The sequence below is a fragment of the Argopecten irradians genome, chromosome 5, assembly GCF_041381155.1.
Source record: "Argopecten irradians isolate NY chromosome 5, Ai_NY, whole genome shotgun sequence".
Taxonomy (NCBI): Eukaryota; Metazoa; Mollusca; class Bivalvia; order Pectinida; family Pectinidae; genus Argopecten; species Argopecten irradians.
The window spans coordinates 26,164,312-26,181,553 of NC_091138.1; the positions used below are offsets into that span (position 1 = coordinate 26,164,312).

The 17,242-nt window shown below is 35.2% G+C and overlaps 1 protein-coding gene across 1 annotated transcript in view; it reads right to left on the bottom strand.

The window, feature by feature from the left end:
• Positions 1–17,242, bottom strand: part of LOC138323360 (tachykinin-like peptides receptor 99D) — an 82,555-nt gene that overhangs the window by 7,511 nt on the left and 57,802 nt on the right. The window contains exon 3 of the mRNA XM_069267940.1: positions 2,409–2,559. Within this exon, the coding sequence (XP_069124041.1) occupies positions 2,409–2,559 (151 nt within the window). The remainder of the gene's footprint in view (positions 1–2,408; positions 2,560–17,242) is intronic.

Sequence of the window (17,242 nt, forward strand, 5' to 3'; positions counted from 1 at the left end):
CAAATATTAACATCACAACCACCATCTTCTTCACAACCTACAAAATATAACATACATTGTACAGAGTCAAATATTAACATCACAACCACCATCTTCTTCACAACCTACAAAATATAACATACATTGTACAGAGTCAAATATTAACATCACAACCACCATCTTCTTCACAACCTACAAAATATAACATACATTGTACAGAGTCAAATATTAACATCACAACCACCATCTTCTTCACAACCTACAAAATATAACATACATTGTACAGAGTCAAATATTAACATCACAACCACCATCTTCTTCACAACCTACAAAATATAACATACATTGTATAGAGTAACATATCACCATCATAACCAACATCGTCTTCACAACCTACAAAATACAATATACAGTCAAATATCAACATCATAAACGCCATCATTTTCATCGCCTATAAAATACAGAGGATTAGTCAAATATCAACGCCAAATTCTAAATAACAAAAATGAATTCCTTATCGTTCTTCGTTCTATCAATAAGTACAAAGCTTTATAATACAAAGTATGGAAGATATAATGTTGTATATGGATTATTAAAACTATTTTGAATATAAAACAACGCATTTCAACATTTTATTTCGAACTATGTAAGCTCATCATACGGAGGAACATATGACGGTTCTGCCGTTAGCTATTGTTTATGTGAGTGATTTATGTATCAACGCACGTGCGATAGCAGGAGCTTAACTTCGCATTCTGTCTGCATCATCATATCGCAAGAATTTCAGTTCATTCACAGAATCTCAGCTGTAACAACATTCAGAAGCTTCCTGCTATCGATATAACATTCTTTAGTACTCAAAATTAATGGATGTTCACTTTTTTATTGCCATTACGAATCACCTGCTAATTGCTAATTTTCTGAGCTTAAAGAAAAAGCAGTCAGTGCGAGCTTTCTTGAGAACATTTTAAACTCATCAATTTACCAAATAACAATTAGACACACGTGAACCTGAGCAAGTTAATTGGCTGGTCGATACAGTGGTGATTTAATAACATGTCAGCTCAGGGTAGAAACTCTCTTCTCAGTCACGACTATCAATTGGTGGCTTTTTTCAATCTGGCATTTTCTGGCATGTCACGAAATACAAAGACATTGACATTCCCCGATTGTGTGAATGCGACAGAAAAAAAAACAAATTATATTTAAATATTTCCATCTGAAGTCAAACTCGACTATCTAGCACCACCTTACCGTTTTTTGTGTAGACTGAGGTTTTATTAATCGCACTTCTATCGCCAGAGATTGCTTCATTACCAGATTCCTTTGGTAAATGGCAAAGTGCTATGTTATGGACGTAACATTTCCACTGAGCCAAGGAAAAGTTTCCTTTGTACAATCAACACACCAATGCGAGCAACTGCATATATAATTTTAATGGGTGACTTCATTTAAAAGAATTTCCCCCTAATTTCCCAGTAGGAGAATAATACATTACAGAGTTGATAAAGGAATGCAGAAATGACATGATTTATGTTCATGTTGTAATCCTAAGAAGTCATGAAAACGAAAAAAAATACATTTTTTCTTTTAATATATTTTCGTAGGTGAATGGATGTTGCATGATAAGCTGCCTACAGGGTAATAAACCAAAGCAATGATGGATTGTCTGCAGTTTAATCTAACCAACCTAGATTTTTTTGAGAAGTTGCGCATTAACAACTGCAACATGATTGTCACTTGTAGCCATAAATGCCAAAACGATCCTACCTTCACCACCCATTTTCAAACTACTACTAAATTGAAAGTTTTAAATTTCCTGACGAGTGATTAGTGATTTATATACACGATACATTTTTATTAGTGAATGCTGGTGCCAGAGATGTTTACTTGCATATAAAACAATTGAGTCATTGATATGACTTGTGAAAATTAATTTCAAATATATAGTATGTTTGATAATTAAATTTTAATTGTTTGTTCTTACTTATTCCATACAGGATATTTTTATTATGTAATTGTATATTTTTCATTTTTATCATATTTGTTTGATTTACCTTTCCCAAAACACCATTCCTGATTTGTCTAAAACGATATAGAAGAGTATTTTATGATAAAGATGTTATCAGTGTACGTTTACGGAACACACGTGAACTATACAGGTATCACTCTAACGTAAAGCGAAAAATACATACAAATGTATTAAACACGAAAAACAGTATTATAAGTACATGTCAGCAGACTTCATTCTGTTATACTGGTAATAGAGGTATTAATGTCCGAGATGTTATGGTGTCTGACCATCTACTACCACGACCCGGAGTAGTTTCTACCAATTGATCGCTAAGTCAATGCATAATTAGTCGGAGTAGTTTCTACAGGGACTCCAAGTATCAAATGCTACCATCTTAATGTTATCTATTTCGTACCTTGCGTTTGGACTTAATCCGTTCGTACTGAACTGGTGTGTTCTCTCCTATAGCTCGACTCCCCCATAGCTCTACACCTATCCGGGAATACGTCACAGCTAGCGTCGTCATGGGCAGCAGGTACGTCACTAGGATAATGAGAACGTTGTATCTGAAAAAAAAGATTATAAAATAACCAAATTGTTTTAATTTTAGTCATTTTAAGATTTAGGCTTTAAAGGCAATAAAGGCAATAAAGCAGATTTAAGCCTGACATTACAATTTACAAACAAATTTGTAGCATGGTGAAATAATATAATGTAATCTAAGCAATACACATGTCACTTCTTTTACAAGGTTTTACTTCTTGGCCATCTTCAGGCAGTAATACCCACATAACTGCTTTAGTGCAGTACTTAGAAGGTAATGACGATGCAAGAAGGACAAATCATGCATGATGAAAAAACGAACCGAAATCATGGCAACGCCAATTTTCGGAAGGCATTAGAATTATCAAAGCGGAATGAAAATTTGCTTATGATATATCACGAAGGCCTTCACATGTCTATGCTACCCTGTTATCAAATTAAAAATGCTTGGCAATTATCGAACAAAAATGCACTATACAAGTTAAAATTTAATATGAAGACGTTGCCGTTGCCATGGATTTAAGTTCATTTCCTTCGAAATGCCTAATAAAGATGTCACGATCACCAAATTAAAATGTCACGTTCGCCAAATAACCTCGATAATCAGGCATTACGTTTCCAAGGTCACAATTATCATATTTTGTTTATATTAGAAGATATTTCATTATCCCTCATGAACCGATGATCCCATAATACTCTGTTATTGTGAATGGGTAAAGACTGACATGATTACTTTGGTATTGGTACCACAACTTAATATCATTAAGATTACACAGATTCAACGACATCGATATTTGTTATATGATTGAATTTTGCCGTTTTCTGATTGGTCTTGATCGTTTGGACAAGTCTTGGCAAAATGCAATGTCAACCTGAGACCGACGAACACATGTTCATAGATTGAAATTGCAAATCCGGTAATCTGGCTATAAAAAGACACAAAGAATTCCCGGTCTCTTCTACATTTTTGACCAATCAAAATAGAGCATTGCCGATCATCGGGCAATAGCCAAATCAAACATGGCAGACAACAGTGTGGTATGCTTAGGAAAGATATTTTATACAAGTTAAATGAAGCTTTATATTCCAGGATTATATGTTACTAAACGTACCTAATGAGGATATGTATATGAAGATTTTCTTGACTTTTTATTAAATAAGTCATTGCGCTGTCCTTGCTTCAAAATTATTTCAAATAGCAAAACTTGTATAATTTTGTATAATAAAACAATCATTGACTTTTTTGTAGGTTAATACGAGGGATTTTTAAACATTTGAATGGTGATATTTCCCTCGGCTTTCGACCTCGGGAAATATCACCTTCTCAGGTTTAACATTTCCTCTTATTAACCTACAAAAAAGTCAGTATTTCTATAGTGTTTATGTAGTTTATATAGATGAGACATAGACCCACTAATATATAGAGAAAGATAAGGAGCTCCTCCGTGAGCCAAAGTTTGGCAATTTATCTATAGTGCTGTAAAAAATATTCAGCCAAGATATCTCAACAACAGTGGTCTTAATTTAAAGTTCAGGTGTTACACTTTATTATCATATCAAGAAGGCATAGTGAACTAATCAACGTTTTCAATAATCAGTCTCAAAACTTAAGAAATTGACGAATTTTTTATATGATTCGTTTATGATTTATCATAATCAAATATTAGGTCCTACAAAAATAATCAAATATTAGGTAAAAACTAATAATTTACTTCTTTGATGCATCATCTACCCAATCCCTTCTTTGTTCTTTATAAATTTTTTTCCAGCTCCGATATGTTTACGGGTCAACTCGACGGCCATGTTGGCACTTCCCTTCACATAATGTGAAGTGCAATGTCATTGTTTCACTTCCCTTACTTGGATTATACGTTTGAGATCGAGACCCAATGACGTCAGCATGTGTCTAATATATATAATATGGATGATACACGACATGCCTGTCTATTTTTTGTAAACTGAAATAGTTTTATGACTGACGTAGTCGATAAATCAACGAAAGCTTACAAAGCTAACTGGTGCTACAGCCCTTGTACATGATCAGTAGTTCCATATTCCTAAAAGGAATAAAATGTTTTTATAGGGCTTACTTTTTGTCCATTAGAATCAAAACTCACGCTGTGATCGATTGGTTAAGATATCTGACATATCTGTTACCATATACCACAAGTTCCCCTAACCCCATAGAATCCTACATGCAGTTGTCAGACAATGTCGGTGATTTTTTTCTCATGGTGTTCCTCCTCCTCCTCTTTCTTAACATGGTCCGTCCTTTAATTACCCTGACTTTCCATAAGACGTTAAACCAATAAATCAACCAGGTTGATTAAGGTGTCCCCATGATGCATGACACTTTCCCCATATCCATTCGGCGGCCGCCAGGATTCGAACCTGACTCAATTTTGATAGTGATTATAACAAATGCCATTCATGAAAGCGGTGTGCATCTAGATTTCTATTTGATGTCATTTTCACAATAATAACAAACAGTACACACTGCAAACAAGCAAAAACAGTCACCGGAAGTCCCCTGAAGGCCACCACGCACGTGTCATGGGAGGCAGAAACCTGCGCGTGGGACATTTTTTTTTTTTTTAAATCGCTATTTTCCCCTTTCTTTTCCCTTTTTCTCTATTTTCTCTTACTTTCATATCGCTTGTATCGTTTAAGGCCATCTGCTGCATATCTGTATCTTGATAATTAAGCTTACAACGACAGGTTTTCGGGCACACACTAAAATCCGGATTTCAGAACTCAATTTTTGACTTATTTGGGCACATTCAAAGGTGATTTGTGACGTCACTAATGCAGTAATGAATCGATATTAGCATGTTATATAATGATGAACATCTCCTTTTCAAAACAATTAGTATTCAAATTTTTAGGGTCTCTGTGGGGCTCCATAAGGGTGCACGAAATGGGGCAAATGCATGATTACGCATAAATACGTTACGGCCGTCCAAAGAATATTATATACAACGGCAATGCCACCCTAGGATTCTAAAAGCTCATGACAATAGGTGACGGGCATTGGATCACGATTTCTGGGCTATCCATTTCCTTCTATTCTAAACAAGAGCAACACCAACCAAAATTCTAAAACGACCACGGCTGTAGACGACGGGATACGTAATAGAAGTGGTACCTTCATTAACTTTCTACCGTTATGTAAATGAATCACAGTGGGTGGCAAACACGACAGAACCTTACAAACCAAATTGCGTGTGCTTCCTTAAACGACTGTCCAGCGATTCAATTGACCAAAAGGTTACACAGTAGATATACTTTTTCTTATATCAATTGCTTTTAGCACAGTCAAATATAACGCTAATTACAACTTCAAACCCAGAATAGATATAACATAGACGGATTTCGATTTACCGGGATTTGCAGACAAATTGCTAAACAAATGTTAATATTTCCTCTGTGACTGCTTTGCGAAAGTATATAAAAAGACGTTGAGAAAATAGCCTTAAGTTAAAACAGTCGACAACGTTTTCTTGTGACTAAATGTAAGGATCAAATAAACGTATATTCAAAAAACAGTTTTTAGTTTGCCCAGCAGTAAAAACATCAGATCAGACATATTATCATACGCAAGTGCAGGCAATTTGAAACAGACAATCACACTGTTTTCTGGAGACTATTATGGTTTCTATTCAGTAACATTATTTTTGTGTCTCCACTCATAGTTTTTCTTCGCGAGCGACTTAATTTCGCGTTACCATACATAACGACCTTACCACGACGACTTAATTTCGCGTTTCCATACATAACGACCTCAGCACGATGATTTATTTTCGCGTTTCCATACATAACGTCCTCAACACGATGATTTATTTTCGCGTTTCCATACATAACGACCTCAACACGATGATTTATTTTCGCGTTTCCATACATAACGACCTCAACACGATGATTTATTTTCGCGTTTCCATACATAACGACCTCAACACGATGATTTATTTTCGCGTTTCCATACATAACGACCTCAACACGATGATTTATTTTCGCGTTTCCATACATAACGACCTCAACACGATGATTTATTTTCGCGTTTACTAACATACATAACGACTCAACACGAATTTATTTCGCGTTTCCATACATACGACCTCAACACGATGATTTATTTTCGCGTTTCCATACATACATAACGACTCAACTCACGACGATGATTTATTTTCGCGTTTCCATACATAACGACCTCAACACGATGATTTATTTTCGCGTTTCCATACATAACGACCTCAACACGATGATTTATTTTCGCGTTTCCATACATAACGACCTCAACACGATGATTTATTTTCGCGTTTCCATACATAACGACCTCAACACGACGACTTAATTAAGCGTTTCCATACAAAACTAAATTTGGTGTTTCCATACATAACTTAATTAAGCGTTTCCATACAAAAACTAAATTTGGTGTTTCCATACATAACTTAATTTGCGCATTAACCCATACATAAACTTAATTTCGTTCTTACAAAACTAAATTTGGTGTTTCCATACATAACTTAATTTGGCGTTTCCATACATAACTTAATTTGGCGTTTCCATACATAACTTATTTTGGCGTTTGTATACATAATTTAATTTCGCGTTTCCATACATAACGACCTCAACACGACAACTTATTTTCGCGATTGCATACAAAATGACCTCAACGCGACGACTTAATTTTCGCGTTTCCATACAAAATGACCTCAACACGTATACGACTTAATTTTCGCGTTTCCATACAAAATGACCTCAACACGATAACTTAATTTCTCGTTTGCATACATAACGACCTCAACACGACAACTTAATTTCGCGATTGCATACAAAATGACCTCAACACGACGACTTAATTTTCGCGTTTCCATACATAACGACCTCAACTTGACGACTTATTTTCGCGTTTCCATACATAACGACCTCAACACGACGATTTATTTTCGCTTTTCCAAACATAACGACCTTACCACGACGATTTATTTTCGCGATCGACATATTTGGTTCTACTGTACCTGTGTTTGAAACAGTTCGTGACAATTTTCGCAGACAATGAAAAACCGCGAAAAATAGATGATATATAACTTATCCTTATAGCTCCATGTTCTTTAGACAACACTGAGGGTTGTCCATGGCTCCAGCACCACAGGATTATTTGTTTATAATTCGTATACGACACATATAGGAATTATTCACAAATATAACTGGCTGTGGTATGATAGCCTACATCTAGAATTGTCTCACTGGAAAGATTAATTTTCTCAAGGGCGGAGACACTTTCAAATGAACCCCAACACACAGTAACATAGTCAATTTATGATACCGAGCAAAATTAATATGAATCCATAAATAAATTAAATTCAGCATCAACCAGATAAAATAAAAATCTTTTTATGGATTTTGTTATTGTTTGTAGCATCTTTGTCGTAAAAGATAGTGCCATCGTCGACACTTTGGTTGAAGTTGCAGACGACGTTGCAGACGACGTCCACTTCCGGCCACGTGCCGAGTCTACAAGGGGTTATTACCCCTAAGGGTTATTTCCCAATTTTCCAATTCCGGTGATGTTTAAAATCATATAATCAAGTTTAATCCAATCATAATATTCTTGGTGAATCTAACTGAATTGAAGTATAATATTTCACCCAGTATTGTCTAATAGATATTAACTCTATTCTGTTGTTGTGTAATTGACCTTGCAGGTAAGTATTTATTGTTACGTCATGTTTGTAACGAAAATGACGTAATATTCACTCACAAGGTGATGACGTAACAATCGATAGCTACCGGCGAGGGCGGAAATCTTTTTGTGAAATCTATATAGATGCCATATAAACCAATGTTTTTTTGTAGATATGTAACTAAATACCGCTTTTCTCGGTGTTACCTCTACAATTTTAAAGTTCAGACATAGGAGTAAATAGCGGGATCTATATAGAAATTAAGATGCCCTATAGATCAGTGTTGTTATAATAGATATGTAACTAAATTCCTATCACACGCTTCGTTACGCTGGTGTGAGTGATTAGGCTCAGAACACATTAATCATATAAAATCGTAAGGAATCTCTGTGTTGTGTTTAGCCCCCTGCTAAAACCTACATCCGTTACCAGGGATAATAAATTGGAATATTTCCTTGGATTAATGGTTATACAGATGCGTATCATACATCTTAATGGTAATTAAATGTGTGAGTTTATCAATAACGGATGATAAATGACTTTAGGAGGATAACCTTTACGTACGTAGGTGATACCTGTATAATCATACTGTTATATCGGTTTAAAATACAATCCTCAGTCATTACCACCGATAATTACGGTAATGTCGTGTTTACAGAATTTAACAAGTGTAGTGACGTCCTGTCTGTAGCTACAGATGTTCATCATTCTTCGTATATAAGGAATAATCACTTCGCCACATCAAACGTCGGTGATGCAATATACGAAAATAAAGCTTAAAAATTCGTCGGGTTGATTAAATCATTCTTCAATCTGTGAGATATATATAGGTTTAGGATTTGAATGTGAAATATCAGGCGCAATTATCATTTAAACGAGTTGCTGTAATGCTTACTTATGATATTGTGTAAGTGTTATATCACATTTCTATGACCAATCTGGATATGTTTGCTTGTGCTATTTGTTTTTCTTTCCTCTTTGTATGTAATGAAGTGCATGTTGTGATAAAGCTAAACTACACTGTTAGAGAGAAAGCAAGAGAGACAATTATTGATAGCACTGTACGATTGGGTCGCAATTGATAAAGTTTTAAACGCCGCTACAATTTTGACACAGATGGCTCCAAAGCACTCTAAATTATATAAACAGACATGACAGAATGTAACTGGTACCGCTTTGGTGTTATTGGAGGATTAACTTAATCGTGTTATAGTTCTATAGACATAAAACCATGTATTCCAGATAATCCATTAACATCCAAATTTCTTGAGAAACAGTTTTCTCGTTGCTACTCCATTTTATCAGTCAGATTTACAATACAAGGAAGACATCTACACTGTAAGCTAAGACGGGCATAATATGATGTATTGAAGACATTTTATTAAAAATAACAAAAAAAAACCATCTCAATTTACAGTCCTAATTAATAAGGGAAATAAGTCCAATGTAAGTCTGCACATTGCGTTTAGTTACAATATCATAATAAATATATATCTAATGATTTATCCTCCTTGACGTCCCAAGCATACCTACAAAAGTACAGAATAAAAAACAGTCATGCCACAGGGAACGGTATCTAATTGGACCCGGAGAATATAATTTAGGAAAGCAATTTATTCGACGATATAAGGGTTAAGATGACGTAACAATAATGTTTGACTTCAACTGAACGACGGGTAACCTTTGTATTCAGGTTAACACGCTATTAAATATAATAATAAACGATGTAAGAATTTCTTGTGAAATATGTATATGAAGGCGGACAGATGTCGCCGGAAGGTGCACTGATTGCTCTTTACAAATTTTATTTCTTTTGACACGGAAATGTGTGCAAATAAAATCATAATTCTAACTAAAAAAATCGATAAATCTAGACATAAAATGAATTTAAATGTCACAAACGGTAAAACAGTTCCATCGAATTTCTGTTGTGTGACCAATATATGTTATATACAGTTGTCTTCACTCGATATTATAAATCTAATTACAGCGATGTGCGCCAACATCACGCCGAAATATCATTAAATATTATCTTAAACTGTCACTGTCATTTATAGATGGCAGCTTCAGTAGTGTTTACTACTAAGTATATGAATTAAAATCTATGGTTTTATTCTTTTGAATGATTTTCTAATAGAATCATACAAATGTATGTGGTTTAATCACAAATCATCGAAATTTTCCTTACAAAAATAATGTGGATCTATATCAACTATAAACAGAAGAGAGAGAAAGAAAAGAAATAAGTTTCAAAGTAAAAACAAGAAGAAGGTTTAATTAAAACAGTTATGCAATGATAATATTAAACGCATAGCTATTCAATTATCGCCTTAGGCAGTGGAACAGCGTTTGTTTTGTTCCTGGTAGCAGTGTATCCAAGGTATGCCGACAGAGCTATTTATAAAAGTGTTTTTTACTTTAATTTCAACCTTCTGGAATAATGTTGTTAGAAATTTCAAATCATCGAATTTATCACTTGAGTACAGTATGTAAACTTACATAAACCACTTTAACTAGAGCGGCGCCTTGAAAACCGTCACTAAATGCGTTTTACAAAATTAGGCTCGAACTCTTTGCACAACATGTTTCTATTTTACATGAAATATGTTACATTACAAACAAGGACCGGGATTTACTTAATGTAGTTTTGACGTGAAGATGTACCGAAATCACAGAATTACAATAAACTGAAATGTTTGCGAAGGCCATGTTTTTAAGGAGTAAACTTGCTTACGTAAGACCGGCTTAACATAGGACTTTGCAGAATTCACAATGTAATTTATTTTGTATCGTCATACTAAAAGTCGCCTCAAGTTCAGTGATGTTATTATTCTACTCCAACGTTTTAGGACCACAAGACGCCATAGTTCCCAGAAACAATATTTATATTCAGTTGCCATTTCTACCACATTGCGTATAAACAAACCAATGCAAGTTGAAATCATTGTATAGGGGTATAATTGACACCCAAAACGTAACCATTATGACGACACTAATGGTGACATGGTAACGTCAACTGATCAGCGTAAAAAGGCTGTTCCATCTTGTGGATTAAATCGTCGTTGATAAGCTGTTTTCATGAAGCATTATGAAGATTGTCTGCAAAGCTCTGGCATCTACATGTTTATAGACCATAGATTCCCTAGGAAGACAGTTTGATACTGAAATACGCATGCGGTCATTACAGGTCCAAATATTGACCTGGATGATTTAGTAGGAAAAGGAATAGTTAAAAATATATAAAAAAAATATTATGGTAAAGGAGTTTGTAAGAATGTTAAGCATTACATCTATCAAACTACATTCAATCTATTTTTGGAATACAATTAGTCTGTTTACAGTAACGTAAATGTATATTCTACAGAATTGGTTTTAGGTTGGTCTATTGTCTTCTCTATTCCAAAATACAATGCCCATTGTTTATCTGGTTTTCCAACAGTACACCACACCTAGGCCGTATACCTATGGTCGTTTGTCTTTAAACGCCACAACAATTAATTAGTCTGACCTAAAGATGCGCAGAATCAACCCTTTGTGCTCTTTATCATGCAAAGATACAGATCAAATAACCTATTACGGTTATACTCAATGATCAGAAAAAACGGAAGATTCTTGTTCTGTTACATATTGTAAGAAAACAATTCTCATGGTCACAGCTAAATGACCCAAATTCGAATAAATTTGATTTATATGTCAATTAGTTACCAATGTTAATTATTATGTATGTGAAAACGGTGGTCCTTATTTCCCACGGGAGAGATACAGCGTAATTTCATTTCAAGTTATACGAGGCCCCATATCCCTTACCGTCAAGTGACATTCAATTTTAATACAACCTACTAGTTAACAACCAGTGTGATGTAAGGACAACCTCCCATGTATGCGATGTGTTGCGTATATGAAGTGCGTAGTGTATGTTTTGGGAGACTGCGGTATATTTGTGAAGTGTCTTCTTGTGTAGTAAACTCTTGTCCTGCTTTATCACTGAAGTATTCCTCCGAAGATACCAAGCAACACAACCGGTCACAATATACCGATAACGGGGGAACCAGTCGTCCCACTCTCTTAAAGAGGAACGGAAACTACCGCTTTTATAGACAATAGTGCGTCTCGGTCGCGGGACAGATCCCAGAACCTTCATAACAAGGGCGAGCACTCAATCGATGGCCGATAGTGAGGCGGTGTCAATGGAGACGTTTGGAAGAATAAAGCAAGTTAGGAAGAAGGGAAAAGATAAAATACTAAATAGTCGCATTTTACGATCATGCAATATATAGAGGAAGCTGGTAGAATTCTAACGCCCTACCTATATGGCCAATCAAGTTTTGTATTTCAATGGTTGACAACTCTAGATTTTCCACTACTATTATGACTTTTAACATTATCAGACTAAGAAAGATAACACGTGTGAAATTATACAATATTTCACTTATTTTCACTTGACGTACTTTGACACGAATAGTAAGTATTGCGATATATTTCCGTATATAAATTGGGATAAATATAGAGAGATAAGGAAACAATGCCTCTGTGAAAAAGTGGCGAACTGAAAGAGAGCTTACGCACGTATGAACTTCATATCAGTTATGAAACGCTATAAGACATTTACGTTGTCTTGCCATAGGTGTCATGTACTAGAATCATGAGTCATTGCCCTAGTCACGTAATCCTCATGTGTTTCAGTTCACTCACTGGACAAAGTTTGATTAACTAAAGTTGCATCATTGATCAGCTGCGTAATTGATATCAGATAATTTATTAATATTAACGTTATATGCTTTCTGGCAGTTTATAACAATCGGACCTGTCTACAGTCTACACTGTTTGTGAACAAGGCATCCATATCACGACAACCAAAAAAGAAATCATGGCGCGATTTCCTTTGAAAAGACATATAGACGGCCACAGTCTGTAGTGAAGTAGTGAAGGTATATTGGGAAATACCTGCTCGTAAAAGGCGACAAAATTCTAGATATTATGTTTCTGTTATCCCTTTTTGCACGATAGTTAAGTCCATGCTCATAAATCTTCGGTGATAAAAATAGATACGTGTACCTGTTTTTTTATATATATTCACACCGTCTAAAGGGATAGTATATTGCATGCAACATTTTCCGGGACATTCATTGAAAATATCTATGATATTAAAGCAATGCAAAATCATATTAGGATTCAAAGTGTACATACAGGTAAAATAATCTTTTTATAGCTAATTTATGATTGATTACTGAGAAATAATGTGCCTGGCTCGTGTTGGTTGTTCACCAGATGTGCAAATGAGCATCAATCAATACATTTTTACAGCTTCAGTCAAATTTGAAAGTTAAAGATGCGGTATAAGATTTTGACATGAAAGAGGTAGACGGTAGGTTGGTCTTATAGCGGTAGACTTCTGTGTTAAGACAGAGCAAACATGTGTAATTACTTTTCATTTTTAACTTTGAAAATTGTGAACATAATTATTGTTTTCTTACCACTCCATGCTTTCACGTGGTTAAGAACGCTTTGTTGTTATCATTGACTTCAACTTCAAAATGTTTTGACTCAATTACATGATTGTGAAAGGCGACTAATGGGGTCCTATTTTTTCCCCATTTTTTAAATTGTTTTTTTCCTATCGTCTCCTTTATACCTTTCTTGTGATACAGACTCAAGGGTCTGTCGCTTTGCTATCACGCCTATTTAATGTCAGTTTCTGCTAATGCCAGTTGTCACACATGTGACCGGGTAGGGTGTCATGTTAGATGTCATTGACAGTAAGTTCCAGTAAGATAACACTATAAAATGGGAAGACTTTCACTATTACAAGGAGACACACTATCAACGTACCAAAATCTCCATAACCAGTTTCACTATATACGGAGACACAACACTAATACACTGCAATCTCCCAAAAACACACCCGCGCTTCAAAGACGAAATACACCGCATACCGTACAGTTGCTAATATTCCCGGAAGTTTTAACTTCGCTAAATTCATCCAAATTCGCGAAAATAAACCCCTGCGAAATGTTCCAAACAGTAACTCGCGAAATTTTACAACTATACATTACATGGGAGGCCGTCCTTATATGACCCTGGCTGTTACTAGGACGTCAAATGGAACCAATCAAACAAGCAAACAATAATCTTTCACGAACGTGTATAATACGCAATATGCGACATATACAGGATGACCTAAGATGGTACATCTTAATTGTAGTTGGATTTCAAAAAGCCAAACAAACAAACTTTACAATTCGATTAAAGTTCTTGATCTCTGTCTCTGACACTTCAAAAGAATTTTTAAAAAAGTATATTTATATTTATGATTTCTCCGTGGTTCTGAAAAAGGAATAATTTAATATTTAGATGGAAAAAATATAGATAAAGGAAGAAGAATAGATGATTTCATAAGAGAAAAAATGCTTTCAAAATTAGACGCCAGCGTAAATTTACTCACCACCGAACATAGATTTTTATTTGTGTACGATCATGAAAGGTTGCTTTGTACTTGTAATTTTGATTAAGGACATCGACTATGGCTTTCCTCTGTAGAGTACTTTAGTTTTATATTTAAGCGTGTGTAAGGATGGTTGCCATATTTGCATTATTAAAGTCTTCCAAATTGTCTGACATGTAGTTTAAATATAGAGCGCTTTATCTGGTCCTCCTCTAGAGAATGGTGTAATACTGTATATATCTTGGCTGTTTGCAATTGGTTTCCTAATAATGAAAAATAAAGGAGTGTGGTTCTCTAAGGAGGGTTGTCGGCGTGTTATCAAAAACATTTAAGAATTAGATTTTTGGGTAAAAAAACAATATATTAATAATCAACATATGTGGATATGAAGGATAGGGATATTCTACCCGAGGGTCACAAAATGTAGTAAAACCCGAGGCTTGCCGAGGGTTTTGCAACATTTTGTGATCCCGAGGGTAGAATATCCCTATCCTTCATATCCACTTATGAAAGAGTATTTTTCTTTCATACCACGACGTTTTACTGCAATTTTACAACTATAATATCCCGCCATTTTGAAATAAATTCGAAGAAATCCACGACTGGAAGTCAATTTCCATACATGAAAAATTACGTGATATTTTCAACACAAATTCCGTTGCTTGCATCTTTTATAGTAAAACCAGTCAATTTTGTGAAAAAAATGTTAAAATTTTACCGAGGAATTAGAGATTTTGTTGACGCCGTGACGTCACGAGGCTTTATTGCATGGGTAGCCATGCAATACAGCCTCAGGCGACATGAGTGTATTGCCCTAGACCAGCCAGTATTACACGTGTAGGTATGAAAGAACAATATATTAATAATCAACACATCACATATATAAACATACGCGGATAACGCAGTAAGATTGAATTCACAATGTTTACTATAAGACTCATTCAGATGTGGATATGTATGAATATCTTTCTTCGTCATCCTCGACGTTATAAATTATAGCAATTCTATTTTGATTTTTAATGATTAATTGCGACTGGAATTCTATTTTCCAAGCATGAAAAATTGCGATATTTTAACGTAGGTCCAGTTGTATGGACCTTTTATTGTAAAACCAGCCTAGTTTCTGAAAAAAAATATGTTAAAATTGTACCGAGAAAATAGTAATTTTGTTGACGCGATGACGTCACAAGGCTGTATTGCATGGATGGCTAAGTAATACAGCCTGAAGCGTTTGTTTGTTTGTTTGTTTGATTGATTATTTTAACGTCCTATTAACAGCAAGGGTCATGTAAGGACGGCCTCCCACGTATGCAGTGTGTAGCGTGTGTGAAGTGCGAGGTGCGTGTTTTGGGAGACTGTGGCATGTTCGTGTTGTGTCTTCTTGTATAGTGGAACTGTTGCCCTTTTTATAGTGCTATATCACTGAAGCATGTCGCCGAAGATACCAAGCAATGCACCCCAAAGAGGCTACATGAGTGTATTACATCGGGTATGCCAGATATTATTACATTGTATATGTTACAGTTTTATTATTAAAATTGTTATAACAGTTGATAATATCATACTGCACCAACCGTCGTGTTCATAAATTCTAAATCATTTAACCAATGAACGTCACTTCCATTTTTATTTTCAAAGGGAAATACGACGGCGGTATGATGTTCGTCCTATCGACAGGACGATCCTTGTGTGGGAATTATGTTACATTGGACAATGCGTATTCTGTGTTATAGGACTATGTCTCGCTCATCAAAACGGATTGCCGAAGACGCTCTGGACACCCAATCAGATCACATTGTACTAAAAAATGGCGTTTTAAGCTATAGCCGATTATTCTCTCGATTTCGCAGGATATTCCTATGGTTGCAAAACTTACATTGGAAAAGTTTGAGAAAATTATAAATTATATGTAACCTTATAACCACAGATCGCTAAATGTTTAAACCTCCGAAATATAATTTTCCTGTTTCTGTTTGTTTGTTTGATTAATTAACGTCCTATTACCAGCCATGGTTATGTTAGGACGGCCTCCCATATGTGCGATATGTTGTGTGCAAGTGTGGTGCATATTTTGGGAGAACGCGGTATATTCGTATTATATCTTCTTGTATAGTGGAACTCTGTTTAAGTCAATATTGTGAAAATTTTAACCCGCTCAATTAACTCACTATGACGTTAAAGATCAGCACTCCAAAGATGCTGAGCGTCAATCAAGTGCAGACACTAACATGCAGACAAGTACACACGTGGCGTATTGTATACAGGGGCGGCCGTCCTTCCATGATCTGTAGGTTTAAGGGGACGTTAAGCCTATTCAACAAGACTATAACAGACACTAGGGACAGGGTTAAGGACCATCTTACAGGGACGAGTAAAGCAATGGGTACAGCAATAATTTTACAATCATTTTAGAGTTAATATTTTAGCAAAGTGAACATGCGATCGCAAAGACGAATAAAACGTGTCAAGATATTACAATTAAAACCATTTAAAATAACTACAATTTGCGAATTAAAAATGCAATAAGGACTCTATACTAAGACATGGGTTAGAATCTACAAAAGCTACCATAAGAGTAAG